General features: G+C 41.3%; 1 protein-coding gene across 1 annotated transcript; it reads left to right on the top strand.

The window, feature by feature from the left end:
• psmd13 (proteasome 26S subunit, non-ATPase 13) lies at window positions 1–9344 on the top strand. The gene is made up of 13 exons (XM_047364193.1): window positions 1–214; window positions 2212–2290; window positions 2487–2521; window positions 2601–2656; window positions 2745–2788; window positions 2880–2966; window positions 5044–5215; window positions 5304–5383; window positions 5482–5607; window positions 8480–8542; window positions 8650–8730; window positions 8840–8956; window positions 9050–9344. Exons 1-13 carry the CDS (start codon window positions 114–116, stop codon window positions 9143–9145), a joined length of 1137 nt encoding a protein of 378 aa, XP_047220149.1. The 5' UTR covers window positions 1–113; the 3' UTR covers window positions 9146–9344.
• Window positions 9345–15934: the final 6590 nt, after the last annotated feature.

Genomic DNA, 15934 nt, shown 5'->3' with positions numbered 1-15934 from the left:
CAGCTGCGCAGACGCAGACTGTGAACACGGCAGGCTACTTAACGTTAGCTGATAAGTTAACAACACTCACCAGGTTTGTGTTTGAAAAACAAACGTTTGAGTTGGTTTCTACCATGAAAGATGTTAGCGGGTACCTTAAACAGCAGCAGAGCAGCAGCTCCACGCCAGAGATGGTGGCGGAGTGGCACGCTTTGGAGGATTCCTACAACAAAAGGTAAGAAGCTAGCCGTTAGCTTAGCTTCCATTAGCTAGCACATTGATTTTAAACGTCACGCTGAGTCATTGAGCTAACCTTAGCTAAGTAAATACAACATTAAACAATAAATGAGGTGGTTTATTTAAATATACAGTCGGACATGAGCTAATTTAGGCTGTGTTTTAGATTCAGGTTTGATATTTTAAATGTTATCTAAAGTTGGCGCAGTTCATCATCTGTCATATTAATGTTTTCCCAGGGGTTTTATTATAAGACATAATAATATGTTGTTTGTTCCTGGCACATTTTAAACAATTTGACTTTGTTACTTCTACTAAATTACAACAGGGCTCCTGAAGTGTAAAAGTTATTTTTCTAGTCTAGATAACAAATAGTAATAATAATAAACTAGATCTCAGCTTATGTTCTGTTTGATAAGGACAACTTGACTTTTAAAAACACAGCTGCTCAAACAGAGCAAGCATGAAGGTTCTTGTATTGAAGTATATTCCACCATTCATACATGAGGCTATCCGGTGCTTTACTGGTCATTAACGAAAAGGCAGAAAAAATGAAGCATATTAGAAGATATGTTAAATACAGAGAACTGAAGGACATAGACATGATTCCAACCTTTGGTTTTCCGCATCAAACAACGAGTTTGACCTTCGGGATTTTGGTTTTTTAAACCGCTGAGCAACCAGTACTATCATGCAGGGACCATGTGTACAGAGGATCTAATAACTAAAGTTTGTGTTTAATTGTTATGATTGAACTAAAATCCGATTGATCGGGGTCTTTGAATTGCCAATGCAGAACTTTAAACTTCAAGATGCTTAATGGCTGAGCTACGAAGCGGATTTGCTTTATGTATAACAGTTTATTACTTGCTAACAATCTACTAGATTTTGAAAAAGAATAAAGAGTGGGATTCTCCGATCCAAGCGAATTAAATGAGCTTCCTCCGTAGGGTGGCGGGGCTGAACCTTAGAGACTGGGTGAGGAGGTCGGTGTAGAGACTCTCCTCTTTGGCTCCAAAGAATCTGCTTTGATTTGGACAGCTGATCAGGATGTCTCCTGGAAATCTCCCTTTGGAGGTTTTCCAGATATGCCTCACAGATTTAGATTTAGTAATGGTGGTCTATGCAGATACAGCTACATTCTTATATCTGCCAAGATTATTAAAGATTTATGGTGAAATCTGGTCAAAGCATGAAGCTTTCCTTCTAAAAGTGTCATTTCCATTTTCACTAATAAAATATTGGATCTTGAAGTGTTATGAAGTTACTGTACAGTATCAGTCAACTTCTTTTGGAGTCTGCAGGGTTTGTACAGGAAAAACAGTCCTACGTTAATAAAGGATGGACAAAACAGGCCCAAAGACATTGTTTTTCCTACCGATGTGGCTTTTTAAAATATCAACTTGGTATATACTCTGTTGTGGTCCGAACCAGTAGGTTAAAAGAACAGAAAATATTCAATAGTAATTGCAAAGGACTGCTTGGATGCCATATTTGGTTGGCTATAACATTTTAGCTGCCATGTATTCAAACTTTGCTTCCCAGTAATACATTTGACCCATTGGATGGACTTTCACTGTCTTTTAAGCCTAGCTTCATCACCCTGGTGGTAGCGCTGATGTCGAGTGGTGATGGAAAACCAATAGAAGAACAAGGACCGTGTGGGTTAATCATTCGATGATTCACCTAAACTACTATACAAACATTGAATGTAAAATTAAACTGTTTTACTTTATGTTAAAATAAATTACAAATTTCTAAAGTGGAGTTGAGAAAATATGGAATTTTAAAGAAGAAACCCTTTTAAAAGACCAGACATTTAACTCCACATAATAATTCTAATATTATTACAGTATAATCATATTTACAGTCTCCAACCACTGATCTGTACCAGATCATGTCTGGGTTAGATCATCTACGCTGAGTTCCCAGCTTCATGCATCGCTCTGCTTGTCAGTGACCGATTATTGGTGACTTTGTTTTTATTCCTGGCAGATTGTGGCATCAGTTGACGCTGAAGCTGACAGACTTTGTCAAAGATCCTTTCTTCAAAACAGGAGATGGCCTCATTCAGGTACCTGCAATACCTTCACACTAAGACACCTTCACAACAGTCTCACTGAGGTGTAGAGAATCCGATAATCTAGATCTTGTTGCATTTTAAAAGCCCAACACATTAAATTATTGATATGCAGGCATCATACATGTAGAGGGGTTAATTTTCTGCTGAAATGATTTTATCCAACTCTTCTGTTTTCTTCTCCTTGTAGCTCTATGAGAATTTCATCAGTGACTTTGAACACAGGTGAGCTAAAAGGGGCTGAAACATCCTCTCACTTTAGGGTTTATTTCTGTCTTCTGATGTGCCGTTTCCGCCCCAACAGAATCAACCCCTTGTCTCTGGTTGAGATTATCCTGTATGTTGCCAGACAGATGCCAGGTGAGCGCTGAAAGAGCAGTTTTCTTCACCTTCCATGTTTGATTTCCACTCTCTTGTGTTCATTGAGGTGCTTTCGTCTGGTTTCCAGATCCAAAAGATGCCATCACCTTTCTCGAGAAAACCAAAGAAAAGGTTAGTTCATCCCTTGCAGCACCTGTGATTTTTACTGTTACTTTTACTGAGCCGTATTATTGATCCCTCTGGCTGTGTTTGTGTGATCCAGGTGAAAAGCAGCGACGAAGCCGTCATTCTTTGCAAGACATCCATCGGCAGCCTGAAGTTGGAAATCAGTGATCTTCCTGCCACAAAGGTGAAACCTCTTTGCCTCGCCTGACGTAGAAGCTACACATGGTTCAGATTTAAAACGCTCTGTGGCACAGTTCAAGACGTTTGTTAGAACGATGAGGCAGAGTGACAAAATCAAGGCAGCTGCTGAACGCAACATTACAAGTCAAATGATTCCTGCTGTGACTAAAATAGCTGACAGCTAATAGTAATCAATTCAGTGGAGAAACACTCAGCTGCTTTTAGACCTCAGGATGCAGGAATCAAAATTGGACGGAGGCCTAAACCTTTGTTCAAACTAGAGATGCACGATATATCGGGATTAGCATCGGTATCGGCTGATGTTGGTCATTTTTTAACATGTTGGTATCGGTCTAATTAGTAAAACTGAGCCGATGTGAAGAATGGATGTTTATTTCCACCTTGTTGCCGTTTGTGTTTCAGGAGCAGGGAGTGGTATTTGTTTGGTCATGTGACTGTGATAATGATGCGGGATTCTGGGAGTTTAACTGAAGTAGAGAAGCAGTGTCCACAGGTCTTTAACAGGATTGAGGTCGGTCCTCTGGGAAGGTTATTCCAGGCTTTCATCACCCAGGCTGAAGTCACCGAGGTGATTAAAAAGCTCCGCGGTGGCAGGGCTTCAGGGTTGGATAAGATCCGCCCTGAGTACCTCAAGTCTCTGGATGTTGTAGGGATGTCATGGTTGACACGTCTCTTCAACATTACGTGGCGGTCGGGGACAGTGCCTCTGGACTGGCAGACTGGGGTGGTGGTCCCCCTTCATAAGAAGGGGGACCGGAGGGTGTGTTCCAACTACAGAGGGATCACACTCCTCAGCCTCCCTGGTAAGGCCTACGCCAGGGTATTGGAGAGGAGAGACGACCGATAGTCGAACCTCGGCTTCAGGAGGAACAGTGTGGTTTTCGTCCCAGCCGTGGAACACTGGACCAGCTCTACACCCTCTACAGGGTGCTCGAGGGTTCATGGGAGTTTGCCCAACCGGTTCACATGTGTTTTGTGGACCTGGAGAAAGCATTCGACTGTGTCCCTCATGATGCCTTGTGGGGGGTGCTCCAGGAGTATGGAATCGGGGGCCCTTTATTAGGGGCCATCCGGTCCCTGTACGAGCGGAGCAGGAGTTTGGTCCGCATTGCCGGCACTAGGTTGGACCTGTTCCCAGTGCATGTTGGACTCCGGCAGGGCTGCCCTTTGTCACCGGTCCTGTTCATAACTTTTATGGACAGGATTTCTAGACGCAGCCAAGGGCCGGAGGGGGTCTGGTTTGGGGACCAGTGGATTTCGTCTCTTCTTTTTGCGGATGACGTGGTCCTGCTGACCCCCTCTAGCCAAGACCTACAGCATGCACTGTGGCGGTTCACAGCCGAGTGTGAAGCGGCTGGGATGAAGATCAGCTCCTCCAAGTCCGAGGCCATGGTACTCGACTGGAAAAGGGTGGCTGGTCCTCTTCAGGTTGGAGGGGAGTTCCTGCCTCAAGTGGAGGAGTTAAAGTATCTCGGGGTCTTGTTCACGAGTGAGGGAAGAATGGAGCGGGAGATCGACAGACGGATCGGTGCGGCTGCCACAATAATGGGGGCGCTGTGCCGGTCCGTTGTGGTGAAGAGAGAGCTGAGCCGAAAAGCAAAGCTCTCAATTTACTGGTCGGTCTACGTTCCTACCCTCACCTATGGACATGAACTTTGGGTCATGACCGAAAGAACAAGATCCTGGATACAAGCGGCTGAAATGAGCTTCCTCCGTAGGGTGGCCGGGCTCTCCCTTAGAGATAGGGTGAGGAGGAACCAGTTTGGGTGTGTGTAAGACCCCTGTAATGAGCTTCAAGAAAGTCTGGTTGCTTGGAACTAAAACATGAAGAAATCAGGGATGACCCAGGACTTTTGCACAGTTCTGTTTATCTGGAAGTAGATGCTGGTTATCAGGTGCTTCTCATTGGCTTTTTAGAAATCCTTGGCGAAGTCATCCTGAAATAGAACAGCTGATTAAAACCTTGTTGGTGAAGAGAAAAACACAGAGGAAAAGGAATTAAAACATGGTGGGTGTTCCTTGGCCTTACGGATATCTTCACTTTGTTCTCCTACCTTCAGAAAATCATTGAGGAGGTGGAGGAGATGTTAAATAACTTACCGGGGGTTACGTCAGTCCACGGACGGTTCTACGACCTCTCCAGCAAATATTACCGCATCATCGGGAACCACGCCGCCTACTACAAGGACGCTCTGCGCTACCTGGGATGTGTGGACATCAAAGACCTTCCAGGTGAGAAAATGCATGATGGCAACAAGAAATCAAGCTGATAAAATAGTTTATTATTCACATCAGAGCCTATTTGTTTTCTCCTCCACAGAAACGGAGAAGCAGGAGAGAGCCTTCACACTCGGACTGGCTGGACTGTTAGGGGAGGGAGTTTACAACTTTGGAGAGCTGGTGGGGTGTTTGCTGAAATCGTTGCTTATATTCTGTTTCACAGCCAAGACTCTGTGTGGCTTTCACTGTATCTGCTGTTTGTGCTGTTTGTTCTGCAGCTGATGCATCCTGTGCTGGAGTCCCTGAGGAACACAGACAAACAGTGGCTCATTGATACATTATATGCCTTCAATGCTGGGAACGTGGAGAAGTTCCAGGGCTTCAAGTCTGCCTGGGGGCAGCAGGTGAGACGCTTAAAACATGATCTAAGTTTTCTTTATTTAAACCTTATTCATGACTGACGCACTGATCGGGGCTTTCCTGGCCGATACCAATAATTCCTGGCTTTGTTTCAGGTCTTCAGATTTGTTTCTCATGAGGATTATTACATGAAATAAAACTAAATATCCTGCATCTTTTCTGATGGAGGTGCTAGTTCTGAATAAATTACAACAATACCCCCATTTTTGCATCAAAGCCTTTGTCCGATTTTTACTGAACTTAAAATTGCATCAAAGCACAAAGATGTTAGTTTTGATCCATTTAATAAAAAGTGGAAGAAATTCCGATTTTTCTTTATTTGACCTGCGGACACATTTAATCAAGGGGAAACTGACTGAATCCAGCCTCCGGTTCTGCATCTCAGATATTGAATTTAAGCCAGAACTGTTTAAATCAGGGGTCCCCAAAACCCGGACTCCGGTCCACATCCGGACCACAAAGCATTTTCTCATCTACTACGTAGATATAGAGATATTGTTTCCTGCTGGCTGCTGCGTCTTGAACAGGCGCGTCGGGCAACTATGCAGGTCAGCGACATCCTGGTCCACACTGGTGGCAGCAATGCACCACATCGTTCTATGCCAACCGCACCAAACGGCAAAGAAGAAGAAGCTATGAACGCGGTTTGCTGGGTTTGTAGCCTGGGAGCTCACGGTTCATCAAATTGGCCTGCTTGCCACAAGCATTACAAGGAGAGCAGAACTGTTCTACTAAGATACGTGTCATCGGATCCAGTCGCGTCCTTCCTGGCGTAGCCAGAGGCTCTGTGGCCAGTAACTGGACTTCAGTACCTTAATCCATCTGAAAAAAGCTCTCTGAATCCAGGTTTGGGTAAAACATTTTTTAAATGTGACCTTTCTGTTGTGGCAACCACCTACCCAATCATACCTCTGTTTCATCTTTGTCTTTAAGTTATTCATTAATATTCATATTCAGGACTAGATTTATGAGATTCCTGATGTTTTGGCACAAAACCGTTCCCATCAATAAGAAGTATGTGCGTCTCCATAATTTAAAATGTCTTTGAAAGGTTCATTTAAATCAGTCATTCAGTTGAAATTAGAGTTGTGAAAATAATCAATGTAATTCGCACTAGAAAAACTAGTTTATTGAAAGATACTCATTTGCATCAAAATCAGTATAAACTGACCCATTTTTATTTGCCCAACTTGTTGCTCCCCTTCCTGCAGCCTGACCTGACCGAAACAAAGAGCTGCTGCTGGAAGTTGAAACTCTTAACATGGCGAGAACATCCAGGAACAAACAACGTATGTGACCCTGTTTATACGACAAGATGAACACAAAGCGTTGTTCAGAGGAACGAAATACTGAAGGGTCTCACATGCAACACTACAGGCTAGCGCTATGACACTGATGATTGAGAGCAACGGTCAGTGAAGCTCTTGTATCTGCAGCAGTGAAGTAGACGACATAGTCTAACGCCATCTGTTTAAATATTAGCTTCATGGTCTCCCGTCAAAACGCGCTCCGTTCTACCGCGGTACGAATTAACGCAGGAAACTCTTAATTAGCTGACGGCTCTGTGGGCAACTAACACACCAGTGCTCCCCCTTATTACTCCTCTGTTTACCAGTAACAGCGTTGGAGGCTAATGGTAACACTGGTTGTAATGGAGCCAGACTGAAGCTGACAGTTAGAGCAGGAAAAAGCAGCAACCTACCCTGATCACTAAAGGAAATCTGCAAAATGACCAGAAAGTCAGAAACTGTACACAGCTGGATACAATAAAATGGACCCGTTCCTTGTTTACACTGTAAAATATGTTCTGTATGAACCAGATCCATGTTTGCTTTGAAATGATTTATTTTAGCGTAACATTTGTTTGTATCAACACCAGATTGACAGGCTAATAGAAGCACAGTGGCAGTTATAGGAAAATAAAATAGCTGTACAACTGATTCAAAGATGCACACTTCCATAAAGGATATTAATACTTTTATTAAGTGTTATCTTGTCTACTGTTTGGCCAAACATGGAAATAACACTTTTAAATTATATTTTCTAAATGAGGGCTGAATTGTCCCCGACTATTTGGTTTCCTAATTAAGGAAGTTCAAATACTGTCATATTGTTAATAATTATATTTGCTTTTGACTAGAAAGAACCCTGTGCCTTCAAAAAATGTTGCCACAGTATCAAAAATGGTAAAATGGAGTATTTTTCCTAGTACTGAGTTTGAAATTTTAGTATCATAACAACCCTAGTGAAATAATGTTATGTAGGTGTTTATTCTGTTAATTTTGCTGAGTATAACTCAAAGCCACCAGAAACCCAAAATCAGTGAATTACAGGACATGAAACAGAAAGAAAATGATTTTTAATACAAAAATGTTCAGTTGTGGCCCAAACAGTGACTGCTGACCCTCTCTGTAGAGAACAAGCAATAAGCGGTAGCTGCTAAAGAAGGTTGAGTGGAAGGAAAAACTGTGGAAATCACCAGAACTCGAAATGTACCATTGAGTGCAATAAAGCTGTATGAGTTTAACTTTTAATATCGAATAGAAATTGAATTAGTCTCTGTGGGGTTACCCCTCTCAGTGACATTTTTATGATATTCAATCTCATTAAGATGCACCAGTATTTACTATCCACATACCGCATAATAAGTAAAACACAGAGACATTAAACCACCTTTAGAACCCTAATTTATGTCTTTGTAAGTGGTGTTGATACTAGAAAAAGCAGCCAAAGTCCAAGTAAAATGATCTTCCCTAACCGTTTTTTTGATAAAGACCAGTTTGAAAAGTAACTGGAACATTTTGCGTGAATTTACACCAATAGTTTAAATGATTTTTTGTCTCTTATTGATCACAGCCTGACCTTGCAGCTCATGAACCTAAACTGATGCAGAAGATCCAGCTGCTCTGTGTGATGGAGGTGGGTTGTGGTCTGCAGTAACATGATTGTTTTTCTTAATGTCTGAACTGAAGGTCGGATCGGGGCTCATGGATCTGGATGTTTGAACTGTCTCCTCTGTTTTCCAGATGACGTTCACTCGTCCTGCGAATCATCGGCAGCTCACCTTCACAGAGATCGCTCAGAGCGCCAAAATCCCCGTTAACGAGGTCAGCTGGACCTCAGTGAGCAGAGGCCACATGTTTGCTGAAGCTTTACTCACACAGACCTGATCCTGGTGCCGTTAGGGAGGCTTGTTGACATGTCTGTCTCCTGCAGGTGGAGCTGCTGGTGATGAAGGCGCTGTCTGTGGGCCTGATTAAAGGGAACATCGACGAGGTGGACCAGAAGGTGCAGATGACCTGGGTGCAGCCCAGAGTGCTGGACCTACAGCAGGTTGGTGCTCGTTTTCAGAAGATGAAACCTCAGATTTCCTCCTGATAAAATAATATTTGATATGTGAACGTCTGTCCTGTTGGTCCCTGTTAGATTAAAGGCATGAAGGATCGTTTGGACTTGTGGTGCGGCGACGTTAAGGACATGACCGTGCTGGTGGAGCAGCAGGCCCATGACATCCTCACCTGAGCAGGTGTTTGTCGGTCCACAGAGGGAGAAAATCTCACCATCATTTCTGTTTTTTGTCCTTTTTTTTTAACTGGATGTTCGTTCTTCTGTTAGCCTCACCGTTTCTCACCAGTCTGTAAATTACTCTGCTGTTTTACAAGCAGTTGGAACATCATCCCAAACTCTGTAAAAAAGACAAATAAAACTTCTAGAAAAATTATTCTTCCTTTGGGATATTTCATTTGTAACAGTTTTGAATAATAGCTCAGCAGATTTACAATTTAGCTCCCAAATTTTTTCTCAATCAGAAAAAGTGATTTTGAGCAGGTGAAGCAAATATTTTCACCGACTGCCGGCACCGAGTCCAAGACCCGTTCTAATATTTCAACATTTAACGAAACAGAAAGAAAGCAGCTTGTCCCGTGTCATAATCATCAAATAAAACAAAGCGTATTTATTTTATTTAGTACATAAATGAATAATAAATAAAACTGCATTAGATATATTTGAAAAAAAATCTATATATTAATCAACTTATTAAATCCACAAATAATTAAATATGTAGATCGCGAAATAAAACATTCATTTTAGAATCAATTATTTCAGTTAGTCCATTTTAAAAATTAAAATTAGTTGTATAGATCCTAACGTCCGATTGGGCAACAGTTTTACAAGTTAACCAATCAGCTTCTGTGTAACATCATCTGCCAGACAAATAAATCCACAATGCTGCACAAAACAGTTATAAAATATTTAAAATATTTCTACTGAAACATCAATTTTCATATTTTTCTTATGTATTTTATTATTTAAACATTTCAGTGAATATAAAAATAATGCATGTAATTCCAGCTTTATTTAAATGCTCACATAAATAAATCTAATGAATTTATTGACTCTAAACATCAGATAATTTTATGCAAGCCTGGAGAGAAGACAGGAGACTGAACCAGGCTGGGGGAACATGCAACCAACACCTGAACAGGTGAGGAAACAGAGGCTGTGATTAAAAAGATGAAGCTCAGTTTTCACCGTTTACCGCAAAACCTCCCAACTTCAGGTGTTGCATCGAACAAAGTGTTAGCAGTTTTTATTAAATCACTGCAGCTGCTAGATGACAAAAATAAAGTTCAGTGAGAATTCAGACTGTCCTCAAGTAAAAATAAAATCCGGGTTTCATGTCTTTGTGTTTAATCCACAACCATTTCTGGGCAACGTGTTGTTTAGAGAGAGGCTTGTTTAAATGCTGGAGCACCAACCCGACGCCTCCCTGGACAGGTCACGAGTCCGTCACGGTACCAGCACACACTAAAGACCCATTTAATGTTACCAAGAAAGGAACTGAATCCAGTTACAGGTCATGGATTTATACATTGCTGGGAAAAACAAAAATGTGTCCACATTCAGATTTATTCATCAACAAATTATATCCCAGATAATCTCAGTAAAGTTTTGAAATGGCCCTGTGTGTAAATCTTTCTTTCACGCCCCAAACGAAGCGCCGTTAAAATATGTCAAGATGAGCCAAGTTCTCTTCACATTCCTCACATCTTCTCCACTGCCATCATTCAATCTGTCCTGTCTTCATCCATCTCAGTCTGGTTTGGATCATCCACCAAACAGGACCGGTCCAGACTGCAACCAACAATCGGGTCTGCAGAGAGAATAATCAGGGCTGACCTTCCCTCTATTCAGGACTTATAAAGGTCAAGGGTCAGGAGAAGGGCAGCTAACATCTCTGCAGACCCCACACACCCTGCACACAAACTGTTTAGCCTTTTACCTTCAGGTGGCGCTAGAGAGTGCTGTTTACTAAAATCTGATTCTGAGCTTCAGTACCAGAGGTTCCTAATGGGGTTAATCCTGCTTTGCATCACTGTTATGTTTCTGATCCACAGTTGGAGGTTTTCACACAACCGAGTTGGTGAGAAAGTGTGAACTAGGGGTCATTAAAGTAGAGATATTGTCACTAGCAAGGGTAAGTTCAGGCATAACATTGTGACTTGCAATGTGTTAGAACCCCTTGGACTTCCAAACCATCCCCGTCCCATCAAGCCCTGGACTCCATTAGACCCCTGAAGGTGTGCTGTGGTATCTGGCACCCAAATGTTAGCAACGGATCCTTCGAGTCCAGTAAGTTGTGAGGTGGGGCCTTCATGGATCAGACCTGTTTGGCCCCACACCCCGTAGATGCTCAATTAGATCTGGGGAATTTGAAGGTCAAGTTCAACACCATAAACTGGTTGTTGTGCTCAAACTATTTTTATTTTATGGCAGGGAGCATTGTCCTGCTGGAGAGACCTCTGACATCAGGGAACACCGCTTCCATGGAAGGTCATAGATGGTCTGCAACAATGCTTAGGAAGGTAGGCTGCTGGACCTGTTGCCCCAACAACCTGATCTCTGATAAGGTGAAGACAATATATGGGAGGATGGACTTAAAATGACTAACAGGATTAACAAGTCTTTGCTTTAAGTCACGTCGAATTCATTTCTGCTTTATTATACATGAAGATGCTTCTCAGATAAAGCCAGAGGAAAAAAACTTGAAGGGAACCGGAGGTCAGTGATCCAGCTTCATGGCACCGTTCTCCAACCATCACAGTTTCTGACAGTGTCAGTTTAATCTCGTTTAACTCATTATTATTAACTCGACATAAAGTCAGCAGTGAAGTCGCCTCCAGGAGACTCACAGTGGCTGCAGAAGAAACCGCTGCAGGCTCTGATAACATTTACGTTGGCCGGGCCTCAGATGTTGATCCAGACATATTCAACATTTAACAGACACAGGAGGGAGTTCCTGCCTGCAGCTTGACATCCATCAGAGTGAAATCTGAACATGTGTCAATCAACCTCATATTGGGCTACTGAAGTTGGCTCTTCAGCATTTAGTGGAAAAGATCCCATCTATCCTGGAACCTGAACATCCTGCAACCGGAACCACCAGATCCAGAGACTGCTGCCTAAAGCTGGGGTCACACTACACAACATCTGCACGATTTTAGCCCCTGATTCCCGGTCGGGAGCATCAGTCTGCACTATTTGTGTTCAGTCAGCAGGGCCAGTCTGCACAAAAATCTGAGCGGAACCGATCTGATCCAACTTCAGTCACAGTCAAACAAAATGTTTGAATTATTTGAGGTGGATCTGGATGCAGTCAGGTAGACCCAATCACAAATGTGTTGCTGACAGCCAATGAAAAGAGAGACTCAGACATCATCTCCTTTATTTGTAGTGAGGAAACGTTATGAACATAAAGACTCAACAGCATTGAGCACAAAACAAATCATTAATTAAATAATTACAATTAATTAGTGAACTAACAGAGATATACTTGGATATCCTAGACTAAAACACAATAAATAATGAAGGAACTTATTTAAAAATAAACAAAATAATTCACATATTCAACATAAAGGTAATGGGGCATAATTTAAAAAAATGACATTTTCAAATAAAATATTTTCCACATAGAATAAACCTATTTATACATTCCTCATGTTTATTTGTTCCGTCCAGCCCAAACATTATATTGTTGCCTGTTAAGATAGAAATAACATTTTTAGATTACAGCCAACATTTAAAGTATTAACTGAAATAATATCCAATAATATTAAAATACGTCACCTCTAAGTACAATTTTTGTAAAACATGCATTCATGCCCAGGGCGCCAGTCTGGCCCAGTGTATGTGTAAGTAATACTTATATAAATCCTCTATTTGTTCATAGAGTCTCTGAAAGGTTAATTACCCTCAGTAATTCATTTCAAACAGTGAAACGAATCTAGATTTATTAGAGGGATGCGTTTCAAGCTTTTATTTCTGTTAAATCTGATGATTCTGGCTTGCACTTCATGAAAATGCCAAATTCAGCTCAGAAAAGCAGAGAAGGGATTTTTAACATAAAAATGTATTCCTACTGAACACTATGTCGATGCACTCTGTGGCATTTGAACTCGGTAATTGGTTGAGGCTCCTTTTACACGATTCCTGCTTCAGTGCAGCGAGGGATTACGGAGATCAGCTGTCAGTGGTTCTGCTGAGGTGTTCAGAAAGCCAAGGTTGCTTCATCAGCGGGCTTCAGCTCCCCTGTTGGTTCTGTTTTCTCTCTCTTCTTGACAGAAATCCACAGATTTTCTTTGGGGTTAGACATCTGACCTTTTCGCGGCCCGGTTAAACACAGGGATACCATGGCAGGTATTGGTACATTTGGTGGCATGGGCAAGTGCAAGTCACCATCCCTGTAAAGCTTGTGAGCAGACACTTTTTCCTTCCACTAAACTATGCTTGGATACAGAACTCTGTGAACAGCAGCTTCTTTAGCAATGACCTTATGTAGCGTACCCTCCTTGTGGAGGGTGTCAACAACTGTCTGTTGGACATCTGTCAGGTCAACTGTTTTTTTTGTTTGTCTTATGTAATATTCAGATTTTCTGAGAAAATAGATTCAAATATAGCTGTGTTCTTAAAGATTTGATCTCTTTCCTTTCACACCCTCCCAGCTCTGTATTTTTCTGACACTTTTATCTGTTTTAATTATCTGCACCTGAAGCTCATTAGCAGTTTAGCTGAGGTAGATCTCTCAGTCTGTGCATAATTATCCTTTTTTCCCCTCTTTGACACCAGTTACTGCCCAAAGAATCCTCCTGTTGGGACCCAGCCATGGATTTCAGCATTAAACTCCGGTATAAACATTTCTGGAACTTTCAAAATAAATTGCATTTAAACCTACTTCCGGCACAATTTAGGAATCGGGGGTAACAGCGGACTTCCCATGATGCCAATGCCCACATAAAACCCCCACCTTCCCACAAGTCTTTCTCTTCCACGCCGGTGATCATCGGGATAGGAGGAGACAAGCGCGCAAATGTCTCTTTGCTGGCAAACAGACATAAACTCTTCAAACTGGATCCAAGGATGTCATACGATCATCGATCATATGCAAAGTTAAGTACGAATGAAATACTGTTTGTGTATCTGGTATTTTCATTCATGAACGGGGAAATTAAGGTGTAAGAGTTGCTGACTTTCTCTCTGAGGTCTGCAGAAGCAAATTGTCCCAAAGAAGTTCCCTACAGAGACGCAGTCTCTATGAAGCAGAGCGGAGCATCTCCCAGTCTGGAAGCAAGACAGCAGAGACCCCATCACCATGGTAACGGTAACGTGCAGCGTGGTTGGCGGACAGAACGAGAAGTCTTTCATCCACAGCTGGAGGTTAGCTAGAAGCTAACAGTTTAAAGACTGTGGACGTTTCTTCAAACTTCTCCGCCTTGGACAACGTTCCTCACCACAGTTCATGAGGTTAAATGTTTGAGCAGAATAATATAGAAAGATTTAGATTGAAATGATCTAAATGTTTTTCATTTTTATGAAGTTTGGTTTTGTTTGTGTTGAACTCAGCTATCTTGGTGCTAGCAGAATATCTGCAGCACACGTGTTCAGTTTGTGTTCTGTGTTTGTGTGTTTTTAAAGTTAAGACAAACTTTATTAAAGGGTGATTTTAAACAGAAGATTGATCATAACGCGCCGTCCGCGCTTATGCATTTTAACCTTTTTATTGACGGTATTTTAAAGGTGTGTGTTTGATTCTGGTGCTAAAGAATATTTAACAGAAAGGTTTAGTTTTCAATCCAGTAAATAATGTGTCCCTAACATCATTTTACTAAATCTGATAACTAAGTAAACACCATTAAGCCCCATTTCTCCAGAAAGATTTGGCTCTTTTCCAAAATACTCCCTTAATAATATTTCTTTAAATATTATTTCAATAACTAAAGGCAGCTAATTAGACACCGTTGAGAATTAGTCATCCAGAAAGTTGGTTTTATTCAGCAGATCATTCTTTAAAACATTATTTTATTAAAATAATATTTTATCTGAACTTACATTGTGAATGGTTGTCTAAACGTTTGCTGATTATTTTCTAAGTTGGTTCCAAGACTAACTTAACTTCATTTCCAGATTCTTCAAGATAATCCTTGGTTCTCAAACATAAACATTGCATGGTAATGTTGCATCACTCTTTTGGTCATAATTATCAATCATCTTTAATCAACTTGTTTATATTGTACATAGTCCATTAGTCTTCGTTATTCTTTAATTCTGCTTGGTAGTTTAGTTGGATTGTTTTAGCAAAGTAAAGAGTTTGTTGATTGAAATATGTTTGACTTTGAGTTGACTTATTTTTGTAAATAAATTCTTGTATTTTAATAAATTGTGTGAATTTATTCCATATATGTGCAGAGTTTATGCTGTTCAATAATGTCAGAGCTCGTCTCACACCTTTCTATTTTGTCCTAAAACCATCACCTTACTGGGCTGGTATTCACAGGACAACCCTTAACAGACCCAAATATTATTTAATAAAATATTAAAATATTAATATTAAATAATATTCTCAGATTAATAATCACAACACTCCAACGGATCCGTAACCCGACTTCCAACAGTCGTTGATCAGAAAAATGAAGGTTAGCTATCGTGTGAAAGTGTGGAAACCGAGATTTATTTTCTCACCGAAGTGACAGGCAGAAAAAGAAAAGGTAACAATTAGCTGAGGGATCAATAAGTGCACCAACCTCCAGTTATCAGGAAAACAGATTGCTGAGTGACCAGATTTGAGGCTGGGAGGAAGAGGAGGAGGAGGAAGAGGGGCAGGGAGTGAAATGAGGCTGGATAATTAGGAGAAGCAGCCTGTATCCCCAAAGGAAAAGAGCAGCGAGGTCTGTACATGCAGCTATTTGCACCATCCCTCTGTCTCTATCTCTTTAAGAGCCACCAGAAGGAGAGTGTGTGTTGGTGTGTGTTGGT

This window comes from Girardinichthys multiradiatus, chromosome 4, assembly GCF_021462225.1.
Source record: "Girardinichthys multiradiatus isolate DD_20200921_A chromosome 4, DD_fGirMul_XY1, whole genome shotgun sequence".
NCBI classification, from domain to species: Eukaryota; Metazoa; Chordata; class Actinopteri; order Cyprinodontiformes; family Goodeidae; genus Girardinichthys; species Girardinichthys multiradiatus.
This window is presented reverse-complemented; position numbering and strand designations above follow the sequence as displayed.

Excerpts from the sequence above, each read along its gene's own strand:
- psmd13 (XM_047364193.1), top strand. The coding sequence starts at position 114 with ATGAAAGATGTTAGCGGGTACCTTAAACAGCAGCAGAGCAGCAGCTCC. Across the intron at positions 5,216-5,303 it reads GGACATCAAAGACCTTCCAG|AAACGGAGAAGCAGGAGAGA; the intron begins GTGAGAAAATGC and ends TCTCCTCCACAG. Across the intron at positions 8,543-8,649 it reads AGCTGCTCTGTGTGATGGAG|ATGACGTTCACTCGTCCTGC; the intron begins GTGGGTTGTGGT and ends TCTGTTTTCCAG.